General features: G+C 42.9%; 1 protein-coding gene across 11 annotated transcripts in view; it reads right to left on the minus strand.

The window, feature by feature from the left end:
* The window catches only part of NRXN3 (neurexin 3), a 1,218,301-nt gene that overhangs the window by 781,772 nt on the left and 416,797 nt on the right, over positions 1–19,732 (minus strand). For 9 of the 11 annotated variants that reach the window (XM_067532399.1, XM_067532391.1, XM_067532404.1 and 6 more), the window contains one exon: positions 13,795–13,821. The exons of the other annotated variants lie outside the window; for them this stretch is intronic. In XM_067532399.1, coding sequence (XP_067388500.1) covers positions 13,795–13,821 — 27 coding nt within the window. The remainder of the gene's footprint in view (positions 1–13,794; positions 13,822–19,732) is intronic. 11 annotated transcript variants of the gene reach the window in all.

Raw genomic sequence — 19,732 nt, forward strand, 5'->3', positions numbered from 1 at the left:
TTTATTAATGAACAGATGCTATTGTATCCAATAACGATATACGCTATTCCACATGCATTGCTGAATATATGTGATAAACACTGAACCTTGCAAGAACTTTACTGTCATACAAAGAGAGGCTAATTCTCCTGGCATAATTCCATTGAAGTCACAAGAGTTATGCTTACAGAGTGTTTGGCCCTAAGTATTTCCTAAAAACCACTGCATCTTACAACAGCATTTATTATTACAAATGTTTTGGGCAATTATTTTCATTCTATAGCACCTTCAGCCCAAAGATCTTAAATGCTTTAAAGACATACATTAATGCAGGCTATCAAATCTGCGAGTGACTATTACACTTTACAGACAGAGAAGCTGAAATAAAGATGAATAAGTGACTTGCCCAAAATCATATTGCTGTTGGGATTGTTATTGTCTGGGGGCTGTTCCACAATTGTAGATTTGAGAGGAATCTATCTCCAAGCTCAATGAAAAGACCAAAGCAACATCACCTTCTGAGATCAACCAGGCATGTCTTAAAGTTATTCATAGAGGACAAAATCCACTAGCACTTCCCTAGCTTGGGGGGGGGGGGGGTATGGGCAATTGGGCAGTTCAGTGGGCTCTATATCATTGCTCATTAAATCAATGCAGAGGGGATGGGAGAGTTGTTTGAGGTGGAGACAACAGCATCTACAACTATGCTGATCTAGTAGGGATTTCCTTATAGGACATTCTGTCTGGGGTCCTCAAACCCTGCAAAGATCACATCTAATGGATACAATGGTAAAAATACTGGTGATGGCCTATGGCTGGTTTACACTAGGGCTCCCATTATTGCTAACATCCATGGAGCTGATCGGTCAGGAGCAAAAGTGGGAAGTTTTACACACACTCTCCCTGTCTGTCATCTCCTCCAGTTGTACTTGCCCTCACTTAGATTGTAAGCACTTGAGAGCAAAGATTCAGTCTTTATTTGGCTGCTAAAGATCTGTTACTACATGTATAGAGACACCACAATCATCAGCAGGCATCAGAACGAGGAGTTTATGCAGTTACCATCAGTTAAAGAACCAACCACATCAAACGCACAATCTCAGAGAATCCAGCAATCTGACAGACAGAAACACAGTGAGCCACATGGCTAACCTACCCTCAAAATTCTAAATAATACAAACAGATGCTGGGAAACGAAGAGACGAGAGCACAAAAATAAAGGGCCTCATACGGCTAAGAACAGGACAACTGAAACTGATGGGATGTGCAGCCTGCCCTGCAAACAGCCAGTTTGGACTTCAGCCGGAGGGGTTTTACATCCAAGGGTCCACAAAGCCTGGACAGTGGAACACAAAGGTTGGGACAGGATTAGGGGAGTTCAGTTAGGGCTGGTTGGATATCTGTAGTGCAGACACAATTAATAACATTAATAGTTTATAGATCTAGCTTTTGAGTCTCAGTGCCCTAATTTAAAGTGCAACTCTATTCTGAAAAGTGATTGTGTATTTCCTGGCTGTCCAGTATGTAGCTCACACACTTCCAAAAGACTCTTGAGTTGTAAATACATAGGCCTTATCTACACTAGCAAACTATGGAGTTCATTATTCACCCCCCAGTAGCTCAACAGATGTGAAATTATAAGACATGATGGTTAAAAGTGCTTGAGCCCCATCTGCACTAGTGTTTTCACCATTGCTAAAACTGGTGGAGCTGCACTGATGGTAAAAGGCTGCTATAACGTTTGCTAGTGTAAGCAGAGCTATTGAGAGAGTTCTGGTCTGTAAGTGCAGGACAGGGAACAAGGAACTAGCTTCAACTCATTACACTGGAGTCATTTGAAGCAAATTAACTGATAACCTCCCTACCTCCTGAAGCTAGTTAATCTGTCATGGAATTGTGTGTAAATCCCCTGAGAAAGAGTGTTTCATCAATTTCTGCACATTCCTCTTCACTGAGGCAGGGCTAATCACCAGAAGGCAGCAATGCCATGTCCAGAGTGACTCCATGAATTTGGCTCAGGATGTTGTACTTATACACAATGCACAATGCTAACCTCACTGCAGGAAAATAAGGATACAATATTGTTAGCCACAGAGGGTCCACATCTAGTCATCCGCTCCCTGGCCCAGACACCAACTTTTTAAAATAATTTCCCCTTACAAGTGGACAGTGGAACACTGAAAGGCAAAAGTCTTGATTCTTCACAAATGCTGAGCATCCAAAACTCCTAACAAAGTCAATGGGGGCTGAGGTTGCTCAGTAAGGAGCAAAATCCAAAAGCAGAGCAGAAATTTGACTACTTAGAGTAGAGACTCAGCACTTCAGAGGGAGGGAGAGATGGAGGGAAGAAGGGAGGGAGGACTTCTTTATAACATACATAATGCTTGCCAACATTGGCAATCTATAAAAAGGGACACATTGGGGAGAGGAATAGACATGTACCCTTTACCTCTATTTAAACAGATGATTAGAAGAGCTGTTTGGAGGGACAGAGTGGAAAAATGAATGGATATCAGCAAAATGTGTTTGGGCAACCACCGCCAAACTTGAATACATGGATTTTAATCCTGGGAAGGAACAGTGAAACCTAAACGGCTTGTAAACATGATTTTTAGTATTAATTAGAGACACAGAGTGACCATGTTGTTACAGACAGGCAGAGGATGAAAACGTGTAGAGGTCCCCTCTCCTGGGTTGTCAGCAGTGTCTGAATGCAGAACTTTCAACGACACAGCACAGACTTTAATAGCTTGAACTAAAACATTAACTGTTTAGCGGTAGCAGTGGCTGACTATTATCTTCAATTGGACTGAGCACTTGTCAGGGACACAACACATGTGTTGCAAGGATGTTACATACGTTTCCTTCTCCTCCATAACACTGCTAATGCATCTCAATTCTAACTTTTAGCATCTTACAGTTCGGGACTCTCTCACATAGCCCTGCCAATGCACCTCAATCTCCCTCTTCACTGTTTTCCAGAAAGACTCCTGTAAATACTTCCAAGCATTCTGTAACACATCCATAAGAGAAAGAAAAAACCCCATGCACACCCAAAAGCTTTGTAGGCTTCTTTGTACAGCTCCTTAGGTGAACCAAGAATCAAATATCCAAAAAGCCTCCCAAATCTCCCCATGCACCACCAGGTGGTGCTCAAATGCGTCAATGATGGCTGAATCTGAAATTATGAGAGTTAGAGAGGAAGTAAGTATAAACTGGACACACCCCTACACAAGCATGACTCATAAGACAGCTCTTTGTCTAGAACCTGGCTCAGACAGTTGATTGGTAATGTGGGAGGGATGTGATTGCTGTACTCTTAATAGAATCATCCTTTAAATGAGATGTGGAAACAAGTTTCTTTCTACCCATCAATGGGGGGCTGCCACGGTGGAAGTTAGAGATCACATTGCACTTTGGGAAAATCTTGGCAGTCTTAACCAGCATTCCCCTCTATCAGCAAAAGAAGCATGTGTCAGGCTGCATGTGAGCAGCTTATAAGCATAGAATAGTCCTTGCATTTGCCTACACATTTTTTGTTCTCCTAACACGTTGCTTTATAAAGTGCTTTGCAATAACCCGCAGTATGAATGGTGGAGGAAAAAAGTTCTAAACTATGGTGGAAAATGATATTTCTTGTTGCCATTGTCCTGAATGGCAATGATGGTTTAAGAAATGGCTCTGATATACACAGCTCCCTTCATCCACAAGGACTCCAAGATGTAGAATAGCATGACACAATGAGTAAAACTGCAAGGGTCTATGGACTTTCCTGTATAGAGGTGACACTACCCCTTTCTGGCATGACACAACGTGCAATTAAATACGATTGGAGGTAACAGCAGTTATTGTGCCCACAGCAAAAAAGGGAACCGGGGACAATGTTTCCCACATTGTGGCCCAATGCTGAGATATTCCTGGTATTGGTCGTGGTCTCTATTTGGATGGGGGCTCTCTAGGATGTGGCAGAAAGTGATGTTGGCAGCTCCACAGTTGGTGCTCCTCCCATTGTGACAGGGGATGGTGTACTCCTAGAACTGCCATCTTTAACTTGAGATGTAAATCCAATATCCTGTTACTTATGGGTCTGTCACATTTTTCAGAAATATGGATTTTGATTGTGGTGCCCTGGCCCAGTTGCCATTTGAATAACTACATTCTGCCTACCGAAAATTCCACCTGTAATTTAATTAGATAGGGTTTTCTCCTGCCCTTCTTGTACTAAATTGTCAGTCAAGGTTGCTATGTGTTGTTCAACTGATGTCATGTTCCACAATAAGGTGGCTCCATTTCAGTGGCAGTGGAAGTGATTCATGTGTCTATGACTCTTAAGAGCTCATGCAATGCCCTTGCCTCACACATACTGTCCACCTGACAAGATGCACCTTACGAGATTGTAGAAAAAAAAAGTATGATTTTATTTAAGAAATAGTATGTAATCATGTTGTTAAAGACTGTAATGTGGTCCATAAGTACAGGGAACAGAGATAGCCCTTTTGAGTGCTTACTATTAAGCCCACAAAACATGTTACCATTCTTCTAATTTTTGTTGGTGGTGTTTTATGCAAATTCTCTGCATTTTGTTGAGGTTTTTTTAGGGATAAAGGAAATTCCATAATCTTGAATTATACTATACATCCCTGGAATGCCCTGTGCTGCATAAATTGTGCAACCCTGCCTCACTGGGTGCAAATTTTGTGCCACTAAAAACCCTGTGAGCGAGGTGCATAATGTCTTCAACTGTGCAAGTGAATGCACGTTGAATGAGGCAGGGCTCCTACAGTCCTTTATTGGTCAAATATAGACTGGGAAGATAGTGAGGTTAATGGTGTTTATCCCCTCTGCATTATATCTGATTATTAAAGTAATGGTACAAAATGGATTTGTGGCTATTCTAAACTATTACATTAAAAAAGTAATGTATTTGTGTCATCACTGCCCTTGACTGGAATCAATTGAAGCATTTCAGCTGTGTGTCATAGACCCTATACTTCTTACACCTACTTGAGATTCTTCTTCATTTCAGCTTTTGGCTATGGCGGAAGAATTTGAGTATTATCTCCACTGCCATCAGGCAGTTTCAAGCATCCAGGGTATGCAGCGTCATGATAGATGTGACATCCTAAGCATCCATAGATTTGTTACAATATTTTAATGTTTTAAGCAGTTTTTCCCTATGTAGTTCCAGAGATATTACAAGATCTGTAAAGGTGGGACTATACAGACATTGATAGCAGCCAATACCTGTACTGGCCATAGTTCCTATACACCATGCCCATTTTGAATTATGTTTTGAATGATTTAAAATGAGCTTCTCCTTACAGAAGGAAGAACAGCTGACATACTGGTCAGAAAGATGTCAGCATGCTAACAGGTTCTTAACAGGCAATTAAACCTGAACTCATGCTTATTCCAAGCATCTCTTGTGGTAACGGTTAATTAGCATAATAGCATCCCTGTTTTGTTTCATGCTTGCTGATAGTTCTTTAGTTCAAATTCACGAGAGAACAAAAATGGTAATTTCCCCCCATGAATGCTGGAAATAATTACAAATGTACCAAGTGATTTGACCTCTATTCATGATCAGGCCTGGGTGCAGTGAAATCCACTGAGAGGAAAAAGCTATTTTACCGTAATGAAGTGTTCACAGATGACTGTTTAACATCACAGCCACTGAGCGAGTAGCAATTTCACTGGGAAAATGACTAGGATTTTTCTTAGACCTCCTCACTCTCCACATTCAGAATGAAAATATTTTTAGTGTATTGCATTTTCCGCTGGCTAGAACAATGGGGTAGGGAGATACAATGAACGTTTATTGCTGATCAAAAATTCCTGCAGCAACTCAACAGGATTCCTTATGGTGTCAGAGGTTTTCCTGAGGATTTTCACTATTGTCCCAGCAGGATATGGGAAAGATGCCCAAGACAGATTCTGCAGGGGTGACATTTAAGAAAAGTGATTATTCCTGGGAGGGGGAATTTTTCAGTGGAGATAGTACTGGCGATATGTTATTATGAAAGTCGTCTCTTCACAGAAGAGCACAGGCTGTGGCAGTGCAAGCTTCCCAAACACACCACACAACAACTTACCTCACCTCTGACCCAGAGGGACTTCAGGAAAGAGATAGTTCACACTTATGACCCATTCTGACCTTGGCCTCTCTCATTAGACTGCTAACAAGTGGGCAAATTAATAGCAATTGTGCTTCAGATACTTGTCTCACTAGAAAAACTCTCTAGTTATTTCTAAGGTGTTCTCTACTAGGACATCTGAGAGCAAACTCACAGGCCACCCTCTCATCTCATTTCACAGAGGCTTCTGATCAATTGACATGGAATGTTTTTAATGTAAGCTTCCAGCCTACCTTTGCCACCATAGCTCACCAGTTCTTCTTTGCTCCATGATGGGCATTTTCTAGAAGCAGTGCTTTCTGTCAGACAGGCTAGCCTTGCAATGCAAAGAACAGACAGGATGGTGGGCCATGATGGCAGAGTTACAGTGGAGGTTACTGGTAGGACAGCTAGCTGTTCCTCCAAGACTGCCTAGAGTGAGAAGAGGCTCCTGGTCTTGGAGTGGCCTCTTCTATTTATTATTCTGTCTCCTAGGATCTTTTCACTTCTCTGAAGATTGTTCAGCATCTGTACCCTCAGAAGCTGCTATTTTGATTTTAAATTTGTCAGTAGGTTAACAGGTCCCCCCTTTTGATGTCTTTATCCAAGAATCAGTACATTTAGCACTACTTACAAACAGTAGTTTCCCCATCCACCCATACATATATCAAGCCTCCTTAGACACATAGTGCCTTGAAAGAAAAGACAGGAAATGAAACTAGAGAGGAATGGCTATCTGATCATTGCCTGCTGGGCAGAATTTGAAGCTGTCCAAGAGGAGCCTCTGGCTTCATCATAACTGTGGAATAGCAGAGGTGTTGCCTTTTTAGACCCCCAGTGTGATGCCGTTAGAATCTGATGTAATACAGCTGCTCCTTCTCAAGTAAATGCAGCAGTGATCACAGCTGACATGAGGGAAAGGCTGGGAGGTGGACATACATGAGCAATGTGGCCAATCAACTGAAAAGAAAAGTTTAGAAGCCACTTCTACCACGTCCCCCCAGTCAGACTGAGTGAAATCCTGCAATCATTGTCATGGGAAGGTAAGCAGGTCACTCCACTTTTCCTGGAAGAATGTAGCAAGGCAAAACCATGCCCTAATGACTGATGGATAAGGCGAAACAAAGCCAGCCAATGATCCAAGGCTCAAAGAACCAATACCAGCTGACTCTAAAATCCACCCCCACCCCCTTCTAATGTACTGCAGGGTCCATCCACAGCATCTTTCTGGCTGGTTTTTCATATACGGAGGATCTATCCATCTGTCTAGGTGCTACTACAGCACCCAGAACCCAAGCAGTTAATTAAAGTGCTGTAATTAATATTTAGTGACAGATGACTAGTTTTCTATGCTGTTTGGATATTTCATTTGGTTATTTTGTCTTCCTGCCCTTTCAAACTATTTTTGTCTTTAGTTATACTCTCCAGCAGTGCTCTGAGTCTCCAGAGTCACAGATCTTTACAAGTAGAAATTACATGGCATTCAAATTTCCAAAGGTGGCAGAAGATTTCAGAAAACCAGAGAGTTAATAAAATAGGGGAGATATTTTGTGTTGTGCAGACTGCCCGATGTGTTTCCAAGGAGCGATGACTGTCACACTGTCAAAAGGATACATTCCATCTGGGTCCCCAACTCTACAATGCAGTGTGCAAAGGAATTCTGAGGGGACTATGCTCTAGTCTAAACAGAGCTGTCCCTTTAAAACTAAGTGATTTTAGAAAACCCATGGAAGTCTTTTCCTGAGCTCTGGGACTGAGGGACCAGGATTGCAGTCTTTCTAAAGAGGGATATAATAATACCTTGGGGGGCCTAAACCAACCTCTGTTAATCAAGAGTCTGGGCTAACTGGAGTTTAGTAAATCAGAGCTATAATGCATTTTGATTTATCAGATTTAAGGCCCCCAGAATATTAAGTTGCATGGGGCCTTTGTGCTATGGTAAAAAATGCATTCTAATGTCACTGCTTTTTCTAAGTTCACACATCAATCTTTTGGCCTTTATGGTTTAGTATTAAATCCTACGACGATGAACTATGCCCCTAAAATGAATGAATTATGCTGCAGCAACACGTCAGTCTTCTCAGCCCAGGCTGTATTGGGTAATTAAGGTCACTGTTAAAAGCTTTCATTTGTTAGAGTTCTGCATCCAGTAATGAAAACCACTGGAGCCTCTTCACCAGCCATTCAGGATTCAGAACTGCTCAAGGCTCTGAAGCTCTGTGATCTGCCCCAGAATTTATTGCTAAGGGCAGTAAATGGTGAGGAGTGCTTGGTGCTGAGTAGTGCCTGTTCTGTTTTTTTATCATGCAATGTCTCATTAGAAAATGCCCTCTTTGGGCTGCTCCCTATCAAAATTAAATATGTGCATAAAAACCCTCTTCTTCCCCAAGCACTATAGCATGTTTTTCCACTTATTCATGTTATTTTTCTGATGATGAAAGTGCAGGATTGACAGCAGTGAATATCCTCCACATATCCACAGAACTGTACAGCACTGATGGTGGCAGAGCAATCTTCCTGCACACAGCACCCACTGCCTTAACCCTGCCCAACAGGGTCCTGGAGAGGAGTCCAGTCTACAAAGGCCATGCAAACCTAGTCATCTCTGCTGAGACTGCCCACTGTGAGTTTCATCACATGGATAACTGTCCATTTTTATCTGGACTGAGACCAATACATCACTTCACACAGGCCACCAAAGAACCTTCAGATGGCAATGGCTTTCAGTCACTATACACCTGGGCTGGATTCAAATGAGCAAGTTGGAAGCAAAAGGTTCCTCATCCTATTACCTGGCCACAGGGGAATCTTTCATTTAAGCATAATAATGCTACCAGAGGGTGGCAAACAGAATCTCTTTTTAACATGGCCTCTGCAGGAGGTGCCATCCAAAAATGCAGCTTCCTTCCTGCCTTCCTTACCACACTGCAATGGCAACACTGGCCTGAACTAGCACTTGAATGCACCTCTTCCAGGTCCAAAAGGTGAGAATGCTGCCAGCTGAGCTGTTCAGACACTCAAGCTCCTAGAAATAGCTGCAGTGTTACAGTACAACATGTTAATGACTTGTCATTATTTCTCAGGCTGTGTTTGCATTCATTTCCCTCCTGGATTGCACTAAATTGGCATTAGGAGATACTAACATCACAAATATGATGGGAACATCTAATCACATCACCTCATTTTACAGATAATATTTTCTTGTTAGAGCATTATTAAGCTTTTATTAAAATGACAGCAGATTCCCTAAGAAAACAGAGAGAGGCTCATGGTGTTACAATGTTTTGATTAGATTTGGGTTAGCATGGTTTCATATTTGTTTATTATAATGCAGTGAGAGAAAAACTCTTAAAATCTCCCTGAGATTTATATATCACAGGCTCCCGCTTTATGTTGCTACATTGGTGCTTAAAAATAAAACCTTGACACTATGGAAAATGGAATTTAACAGGGCACTAAATACAACACAGTCTGCAGCTGGAAGGGGAGAGATGGCCACATTCTTAGCTTCCTGCTACTGTCAGAAATAGCTCCACAATTAACTGGACTCCTGGCAAGAAACCAACCATGAGGCCCCTAAGAAATACAGGGTCTCCTAGTAGCAACTGAGTATCTATTCCTCCTCTCTGTTCCTGCTACTTGAAATGGAAGAAAAAGCAGGATCAGGGGTTGCTGAGACTTCAAAACCTACACAAATAAATGGGGCCTTGGGAAATGGCTTGTTCTGCATGCTCTAGTGAGAAATAAAGGCCTCACAATGGAAAGCTGAGTGAGAAGCCAGCAGTTTTCCTTAGACCAAAGACCACTGCTGTCTCAAAATTATTGCCTCATTTATTGATAGTGCCCACCTCCTTTTCTGTGATCAGAGACACAATGAAGGAGGGTGGGAATGGGAGGGATGTGAATGAGGCAAGGAAACAGGAAATAAAAAATAACTCAGAAACATCACTAACATGAGAGACTTCTGCACATTGTCTTCCAAAAGCTACTGTATCTGAAATGTATGCAGCGCCATCCCCGAGGCTTTGGCTTGGCTAGACACTGAAGAATACACCCCAAGGAATGGGGAACGGTCACAGAAAAAGAGATGCAGAACACAAGGACTTAGAACACACTGGATAAGTAAAGAAATACTGGATAGTCTGGTACAATAGACTAGGAACATTATGAGGGCTTTCCTACTTTCCTCCTAGGTATATTGGCTGCTTCTGGGGCTGGATAAAGAGGAGAATAGAGATGGACAAAAAAGCTGTTCCCCTTGGGGAAATCCTGTGTTCTTATGCTCAAAGTTCAGCCCCCATTCATTTTTTAAAAAGTTTATGTTTGTGAAAGCAGAGACATTTGATGGGTAGGAATCTTTCAAAGCCAGACAACACAATTGTTCCGTCTGCTAGGTCTGTGCTCAGAAATCACCCTGAACAGCTTCAAACTCTGTAAATTGAGGGACTGGTTCTGATCATGCTTCTATAGGTGTAATTCCACCGACTTTAATGGAATTACCCCTGATTTAAGTGAGATCAGCATCAGGCCCTTCAAACGTCAGATTTTGACAGAGGGGTCTCCAAGGGCAATGTAGGTCTTTCCAAGAGTGAAGTAAGAGGGGTGTTTTTTAAAATAAAATAGATACATGAAAAGAAGAGCATGTTCCTATACACAGGATACCAGATCAGTCATCCCACCACACAATTTTGGGGTATGAGAAGGATGAGGAGTGAAGAACAGCAGGAAAAATGGAGTGGCGGAGGGCACAGTATGACATTATTAGGAAATGTGAACAACCCACAGATGCAACAGAATAGCACAAAAACTCCCCCACCCTTCATTGAATGGAAACAGTAATAAGAATCAAAGTCCTTACCTGTCACTGCGTGCTGAAAGCCTTGGAGGCAGTGAACTGCAGTGCTGTCTGTGACTATTCTAGTAGCATACCCAAGCCACATCACTTTTACTATTCCAGGGGATCTCACAAGCACAGCTCTATTTGCTTTTAGAACACAATCCAGGTCTTCTGTATTCAGTTAGCAATGGTGACTGCATGATCTGAGGTCCCTCAACTGGAAAGGAAGCTTATTTCTTGAGCTCACTTACCCTTACCCTTAAACTCCGCTCCTCACTTCAACACCTCCCGTCAACATACACACACTTCCTCTGAATTGTCACCTTGAATCCAAAGAGGGATTCAGGCTACATACCCAGTATTAATCAACCTAGAAGATCCTCACCTGGAAGACCCACAGCCACATGTGTAACTCCCCCTACACAAATAAATCACTATGCACTACAAGGGTGGCTACAGTGAGATTTTGCTTTTACTGTTGCCTAATCAAGTTGAACTTAGGGATAGATCAGGGATATACGGTTTCCCCACTAGTCAGCTCCCATCTAGTTACCTTCCAATAATTGGGACAGATAGACATCATGAGTCATTCCACCCTGCCAGCAATACAGCAAGGGTTTGGAAAAAACAAACGAACAGGAAAAAAAACAAATCATAAAAAATAAATTAGGAAAATCCACATTGTTTTAAAAATAAATAAATAAAATATTCGACAGGAGAACGTATTTAAATATGCAGAAGTCTTGACTATTAAAAATTCATGAAAGCAAAACGATTTAGAGAGATGATGTTTGTGAGGAAATGCACAAAAAGTGCTAGTCTGATTTCTCTTGTCTTTTTTTGTTTCTTTCCTTTTTTTTTTTATTATTATTAAGGGACATTGATTTGCACGAAAACAGGATCTTTGTTTCCTCCTCCTGCTGTTGATTCCATACCTGAAGACAGAGCACTTCACAGGTAACACTGTAGGAACCAGCTATTCTCCGATGGGGGAGGGGACAGGGAGGACATCAGATGCTACCTCTGAGACTGGTCCTCAAAGGAGGACACTAATGATCATGGTACAAGTTCCTGAATGGATGGGGGAATAAGTAGCAAGTAGCATGAGAACTCTTAGGAAACAAAAGATCCCATTTTTATGCAAATGTCCATAGTAGCACAGGACAGAAACCAGCAATGTCATTTTGCAGGGATCCAGGGAATATTTTACCTGGCCTTGTTTTGCACCCCTCATATGCAATGTTCAAACTAACCTAAAAGCTCAAAAAGAAATTCAGACAAAGACTGAGTTTCTTCTGCTTTCAGATCCATAGAGCCATCCAGTTCTGCATGGCACTGCATAGGATGATGAGGGTACCAGCCAGCCCACATCCTGCACACATCTCTGTGCACTCCCGCTCTGTTGCAGAGGCATGCGAGGCAGTCACCAGCGACCATGAGGTTCAGCAGGTCCGCCATCTGCTCAGGTGCGTATCATCCTCTCCTGCATGTGTGTACCCCCCACCCCCTTGGTTTTGGCCAATACCATATGTGAAACAACCAAAGGGTGTATGGTTTCCATCATTGCGTGTGCACAGAGAGTCCCGACTGAAGGGAAAGTTGCAAAGGGAATGATTCTCAATGAGAAGCTACCATTGCTGCTGCTGGCTCTGAAGTGCATTGTTTCATTGCTGGCTGCAAACTACATGTTCGCTCCAGAAAGTAGAGTTTGAGGCTCTCTCCTGGGACAGTTCCTGGTGCTGTTAGAAAACTCAGCCTGACAGAAGTGACCCCACATAACTTGCTCCTTCCCTGGCCTCCCACTAGTTGGGATGGGACTGACTAGATAGCTCAAAGGATAAAGCCACCAGGATTTAGAAAAACCCTCCAAGCCAACTTTGCTTTCTGACCTCTTCTGGCACCTCCACAACTTGTTCAGCCGTCCATAAGCCTCCCTGTATGGAGCACAGCACAGAGGGACCACCAGCTCAGAAAGGAATTTTGTTTTAACTAGAGATGAGCCTGAAAAAAAACTTTGGGGGCTGATTGGCTCCAAAATCCAGACCCACATTTTGTGGCCTGAGGCCCATACTTACTTCAACAAGTTCTAACTTCATGATTTTTTAAATATGGCAGGAGAGGCTCTCTCTGCTCCACTACAGAATCTTTGGTTGGGATGTGGTCTTTAATGATTATTCTTTCTGGCTTCCCTAAACCTCCTTCTGTCTCACACAGACTGAAAGGGACTCAGAGCTAATCCTTCCTCTGGGATTTGTCACAGATGCCTAGGGTAGTGAGGTGACCTGCAGGTGATTCTCATATAAGAAGCTGAGGAGCTATTCCAATGCTAAGTTTTTCTTTTCTCTCCCCCTCCCCCACCAACCTTCCAGCCCTCTTAAAAATGATATTGAAGAAATATCAGATTAAGCAGCCACCACTGTGTCCTGAACACGTTTTATCATAGAGATGTCTTTCTTGTAGTGGAGAAGTGTATACAGTACCTGTTGTTACCTTTACATATTCTCTAAATACCTCTAAGGGCATTTCCCCAAAGACAACAGGCTACTACTGATCAAATTTTCAGCTCATTCAATCCCCAAGTGCTTTTCAGCAAAGCCATGAAATAACAGTTCATCTCCTCCGGGGAGAAACCTCACACAATACATTTGAGTACAATCACCACAAATCCTTCCCTCCTCCCGCAGCCCCAAATCCCACCCCACCTTTGATTTCAAATGTATTTAAAAAATAAACACAAAAAGAAAAGAAAAAGAAAAGAAAAAGAAAGAAAAAGAAAAACAGCTTATAAAATAGCAAAGAAAATAAAGTTAATTTCTTTTTTTAAATATATATAGAGAACAAAATGAAACTTGAGGGAAAACTTACTGGCGTTACAGTTTATCCTGATACAGTCTAGATGGGGAAAAATAAATGAAAGATGAAATTGCATCCTTCAAGGTAACAGCTGCAGACATCCAAAAACAATCAGTCCACCCTTCCGGGGACAGACACACGCAAAGAAATGTGGCCATTTTATATTTATATACAGTTTCTACAAGCTCAGGTGTGGGTGTATATGTACAGTATATTCTACTGAAATATAAGATACTTATGCATATATATATATATATACACACACTCATATATATATACACATCTGTATAGAGAGATATACCTATATACATATATATCCACTTATCGAAACAGAAGAAAGTTCTGTTCTTTTTAAGGAAACCTATGCAACTAAGATTATCTACTACTTCAGACCATGAACTGATATTAATTAAAAGAAAAAAAAACTGACAAGTAATTAAGGCACAAAAAAAATCTCCCTCAAAATGCAAGTCATACCCCAATGTACTCTCTATTTTTTGAAACCCTCTGCAATTTCTCTAAGAAGCTTGACGTTTAAAGGCAACCTTTACACTTGATTTCTTTTGAATTAATTCATATTTTTATTGCATAAATATACCACCTGTCCAACACAGTATACCTGTAAAATCAGTTTGTCGACGTTTGTTGGTGGAATATTTAACCCTTTCCACCTCTCCCAAGGACAGACCCTATCTCACTCCCCTTAACATTAGCCCAGATTGCTTTGAAAAATGTGCACAGATGCATTTGCCACTGTCCATACAAGTGAGGAAAGGGTTAATATACTCCCCAGCTGTGTCCTATCATAAAATGGCCACTTGCAAACAGCTAACCGCACGAACGCCCAGCCCAGATTTCAGCTACTTTTTGGGAGATGGGGTATTTTTTGACTGGTTGGGGGAGGGTTTTTTTTGTTTCAAAGATACCCAGATCAGCCAGCTCCTCAGAGCCTAGTCTCGTCTTGCTGCCTGAATGTTAGCACTGAATGAGACACCTGTAACATTCAGGCAGAAGAAGAAACAGACACTGAAGTGGCAGATCTCAGAATCTTTGACAACCCTGCCTGCTTCACTGGGGGGGCCCCACATACGGGTAGGGGGTAAGGAGAGAGAAAAGGAGCATGGGAAGAAAGGAGGAAAGAAAGAGAAACAAAAATATACAGAATTCTGTTTGTTCACACTAATAAATAGTAACCAAGGAGTCTGCACAGAGAAAACAAGTGGTTTTTCATGGCCTGAATGAGAGAACTTCTGAGCACCTGCTGCTCCCACTTAACCTACTGGAAATGGCAAGTGCTCAGCCCTTCTCAGGACAAGGCCCCTGGGGAGGTTCTTGCATTTATGGGTGCCTGCTTTGATCCTTGGGATTGTGAACATCCCCCACTGAAGCACCCCAACGTGAGCATGAAGTTAATGCATCACTACACTACCAGGCATCTTTGACCAATGTGGTCTTCTCTCATAAACCCCAGGCTGAGGATCATAGCCTCTTTGTTCCGGCCATCCTGACTGGATATCCTGGAGGACAGCCTCTGTCAGGTACCGCAGCCTTGCCCAGTAGAGCTAGTCCTTTTTATCATGGGGACGTGGCCAAGCAGCAGAAGATATACAGAAAGTGAGAGGAGAGAGATTGGAAAGAACACAGGGGGAGAGTGCTAATTTGGCTGCATGTCTGGGTAAAATGCTTTTATTCCAAAGGGTGTAAAAAGGACAATCCTGGCAGCAGCAGAAATAAACTGCAATTTTAAAAAATAAAAAGGGAAGTGAAGGAAAAGAATTTGATTCTATAAATAAAGAAGGGGTGAAAGTGATTAGGGATATACCAATCAGGAGCAGCAATGCCAGAGAGAGTCTGTTCTCAAGCAGAACTTCTCTTGAGAAAATCTGGGGTTGGTTTTGTGCGATTAGGTTTGTCATGTGTCGTCAACCGCAACAGAAAAGTGGGAGCAAACAGCCCTGGAGCAATTGGTACGATCACCGTACAGTGGTGGCTATATCCCTTATGGGAGGGGTGAGGCAAGCCCTCTAAAATATATAAGAAACCAGCTGTCTTTTCCTCTCTGACCAGAGAGAGAGAGAGAGAGAGACTGTGTGAGTGAATGGGAAACAGAGATAGACAAGGCATAAGTGGTATGGCTAAATCAGTAGTACTGGGGACAGTCACACATGAGTAATATAGACAAATATGGCAGGGTTCTGAACAATGATCATCAAACTGGGAAAATAAAACCTCCATTGATGTGCATGGAGAGTTCTTGCTTCTTCATATAGGGGTGTTTAACATTTTCACATGTTCCAAAATATTTTTTTCAGAGTGAGCTGCTGCATGGGGTGGAGGATCAGTGCTTTGGGAGAGAAACAAATATACTCCCTGTTTTGGCTGGTAGTTTTTTTTAATGTAGAATGAGAGACCAGGCCATTAGTGACCTGCTAAAATGACCTGGATTTTGTGTGAGGCTAGATTTGCAGGTTCTGAGAATATGAGAGCCCTGACTGACCTCTCCTCCCCTTCCTATCCTAAAATGAAAAACAGGTTTCCAATATCAATGGCAGTCCTACTGGAGATCTTCCATGGGAAGAGTTTGCACTGGAGGGATTCCCAATCTGCTGAAGGTCTCATGAACCATTTGTTTATTTGAATTGACCCTCTGAGATGTTTAAAATTCACCCATCACTAGATTTTACCACTCCATGATACCAGTGACATGTGAGCTACTGGAACTCAGCACCTCTCAAAATCAGGCGCAAACTGTGTTCAGTCAGGCAGCAAAAAAACGAGGCACCAAAAATCAATGGCTACTGCAAAAATTTAGGCTCAGGTCTTAATTCCTGCTAAAGACACCAATTTTGGCCTTACCGAGGGAAGCAGAGAGGATTAATCCACCAGTGAGTGAAACTATTTTCTCCCCATTGTATCAAGTTTCAAAAGGATGAAAATGGCTCTTCTTTAAATCAGAGCAGCATTGTGAAACCAATGCACTCCCAGGCTGTTTTTCTAGACAGTGGGGTAGAAGGCATGTATTAAAAGAAATATAAATTATTTGCCAGGTCCATGTAGCAATTAAAGAAACCTTCTGGGATTCCCCCTGCGTTTGTACTGGTGCAGTAGGGCTTTCGGTAATCCTTGCTGAGGGTTCTCAACACTGCAATTGGGTTTTACTAATGGGATTTGCTTTATTTCAGTCTGGCTGAATTCCTGACTCAAAAGGGGTTTTCTGTGCCTTTGGATTTTAAAGGGGAGCATGGCCAGGGTAAGTTGTAGATCTAGACAGCAACTTCTAGGTTCAGTCAATGAATGGGATGTTTAGAGGGTGGGGGGGGAAGTGCCATGTGTACATAGGGGTGGGGAGAAAGAGTGGGAGGAGCCAGGGAAGACCCAGTATGGTGTCCTCCCTTCATTATTATTCCTACTGTAAATCAGGAGTGCCTCACCAACAGCTCAGTAGGTAGGATCTCCTAGCATGTTACCTGGGCACAGGCCTAGGGGTCCCTCTGGACACAGAAGGTTAATGGTTCCAATGCAATGGGCTAAAGTTTAAGTTAGCACTGCAGGGGAAGGCAGGTATGCATAGACAGTGAGTGTGCAAACATTGTGGAAAGGAAGCAAATACAGGAAACAGAGCAGTGTGAATGAGGGGCTCTGATAGCCAGAAAGAACCTATTTAAATGGTAGGCACTGAATTCATTCCTGGCTTCATTCCACCAACATCTCTGGAACTACACTAGGGTTCTTGTGACCTGTTTGTCTGCAGGACACCATTGTTGTGCCTATTATGCCCCGTCACACTGGAGTCTGCCATCTACACACTCATGAAAGTTTTGCTGCTTGAGGTGGTCTCTTCTTCAATCATGTGTGGGTGGTGTGCAACACTCAGGTTTTCTGGAAACAATGCCTATTTGTGTCTCTCAGTGTCTGTCTTTGCAAGGTGTGTCTCAGTCCTTTTGCGGAGCAGAGAAATTCTAAGAATCCCCAGGTTTGTCAGGCGTGGGATAGTGCTGGAGTGTGCTTGCGTGGGGTAAGGGGGGTGATGAGCAGGACTGGGAATTAGATTTGGAAATGCAAACTCCTCACTCAGGACCCTTTTGAGAATGGATAGGCTATAGGGTGACTAGATGGCAAGTGTGAAAATTGGGACAAGGGGTGGTGGTAATAGGCGCCTATATAAAACAAATCCCCAAATACCAGGACTGTCCCTATAAAATTGGGACATCTGGTCACCCTGATAGGGTGAGAAGTTATAGGGCCAGCCTTCCCCCAGTCCCTACCTATTGTCATTGATAATAATTCCTGCATTAGGAATTGTGAGATGGCCAGCCAGACAAAAAGGACATGTGGCATTTCCGCACAGAACCAGGGCTGTGATTTCCCCATACTGGACAATAGGGGGCAAAGCTGAGCTTTCTCAGTCTCTCACTAGGGGACAGGGTGCTCACCAGTACAGGTAGTTAGCCTGCAGAGCATTGCTAAGGCATGGAATTCTTCTTCAGTCAGTGAAAGGGAACATCTGCATGTGAAGAGAGTGTTTGCTTCCTTCAGTAAGGTGCAGACCTGGCTATGGAAGAGCAGCCCACAGGTTTCCAGCAGTGTTGGATGGAAAGGGGGAAGCAAAGGACTGCTGCTTACTCGATCATTTCCTCCAGGAAAACTGGATATAGTAAAACAAAACAAAGAACCTAGCAAGCCAAGATGTGGTGTGTGTATGTTGGGTGTGAAAGAGAAAGTGTCTCATCAGTGGCAGAGTGTGAGGAGCTTGCAGGGGGGTTGGTCACAGTGCAGCAGCTGTGTCTGGCTAGACAGGGTGCAAGGGTGTGTTTTATGCAAGGTGTGTGCAAACTGAGTGCAAAATTGTGTGTGTGTAAATGAAATGTATGAAAGGATGTTGTGCGTAATGTGTGTGTGAAGGGGTGACAATGAGAATGTGTCTATGTTGTGTGTTTTGTGTATACATATATTTTGTGTGTGACGTGCACACATTTGTAACAGAGTGAGGCATATGAGTGACAAGTCATTCCCTCAGGGAAGTGCCCATACGGCCTTAGCAGTGCTGGAGGACTCTGAACTCATTGTCACTGAGCCAAACACCTCACAGGGAGTAAAGCAGAAATAACTGGCTTGGAAAGCCAAATACATCTGTACCTCCCCACGTCAGAGCTCAGCTCAAGGTGGGAGGGAGCCATGAGTGAGATGAGCTTCATATGTGCTGTGCTGCAGAAGGGGCTTTATTCCGGTCACCAGTATCCTGAGGGAGGGCAGTGGAGGGGAGAAGACAGAAGCTAAATGCTCTCAAACATAGTTCAAGGGCAACACAACCCAGCTGACAATGGGAGGGCAGAGGAAGAAGGTGGTCTGAGAGGCCATTTGTCTCACACTCAGCAAGTGTTTGAAGTAGCAAGGTCTATTCCAGGGCATGTTCCAGGCCACAACTCACTGAATTTCTCTCTCTCTCTCTCTCTCTCCCCCTCTTCCTTCCCTTCTCAACTTAGTTGTGAGATCTACCACATTTGGGTTCTAACCTTCACACTGTAAACATCCAATATGCTGTGTAATGTGCTGTTAAACACACAGAACACATTGCCCCAAGCCCCTGGCTGGGAAAGTCTGAAACCACTCCTCATCCCCTTTAAATAAACAGAATAGTCAAAGCTCTTTCCTTTCCCCTCTCACACCAATACCCCCCCACATCTGCCTTGGAGTAAGCATTCCTGGTTTAGTTTCGGCAATGAATGCTGCAGCAGTGAGGGGGATATGCCAGCCCCTGCAGGCTGCTCTGTACACTCTGTTCTCAGGGCTGTTTGCTGTGCGGGCCGCAGGCTTCAGGCCTTTGAAGGGTTGAATACCATCTTTTGATTTACCATGGTTGATGCGGTGTGGGAAGCTTTATAACTCAAATACACAGGGAAAAACAAAACAGCACAGAAAAACACTCAAACCATAATAGAACCCAAATAGA

Source organism: Emydura macquarii, unplaced genomic scaffold (assembly GCF_026122565.2).
Source record: "Emydura macquarii macquarii isolate MOO-44397 ecotype Brisbane River unplaced genomic scaffold, CSIRO-AGI_Emac_v2 contig_374, whole genome shotgun sequence".
Classification (NCBI taxonomy): domain Eukaryota; kingdom Metazoa; phylum Chordata; order Testudines; family Chelidae; genus Emydura; species Emydura macquarii.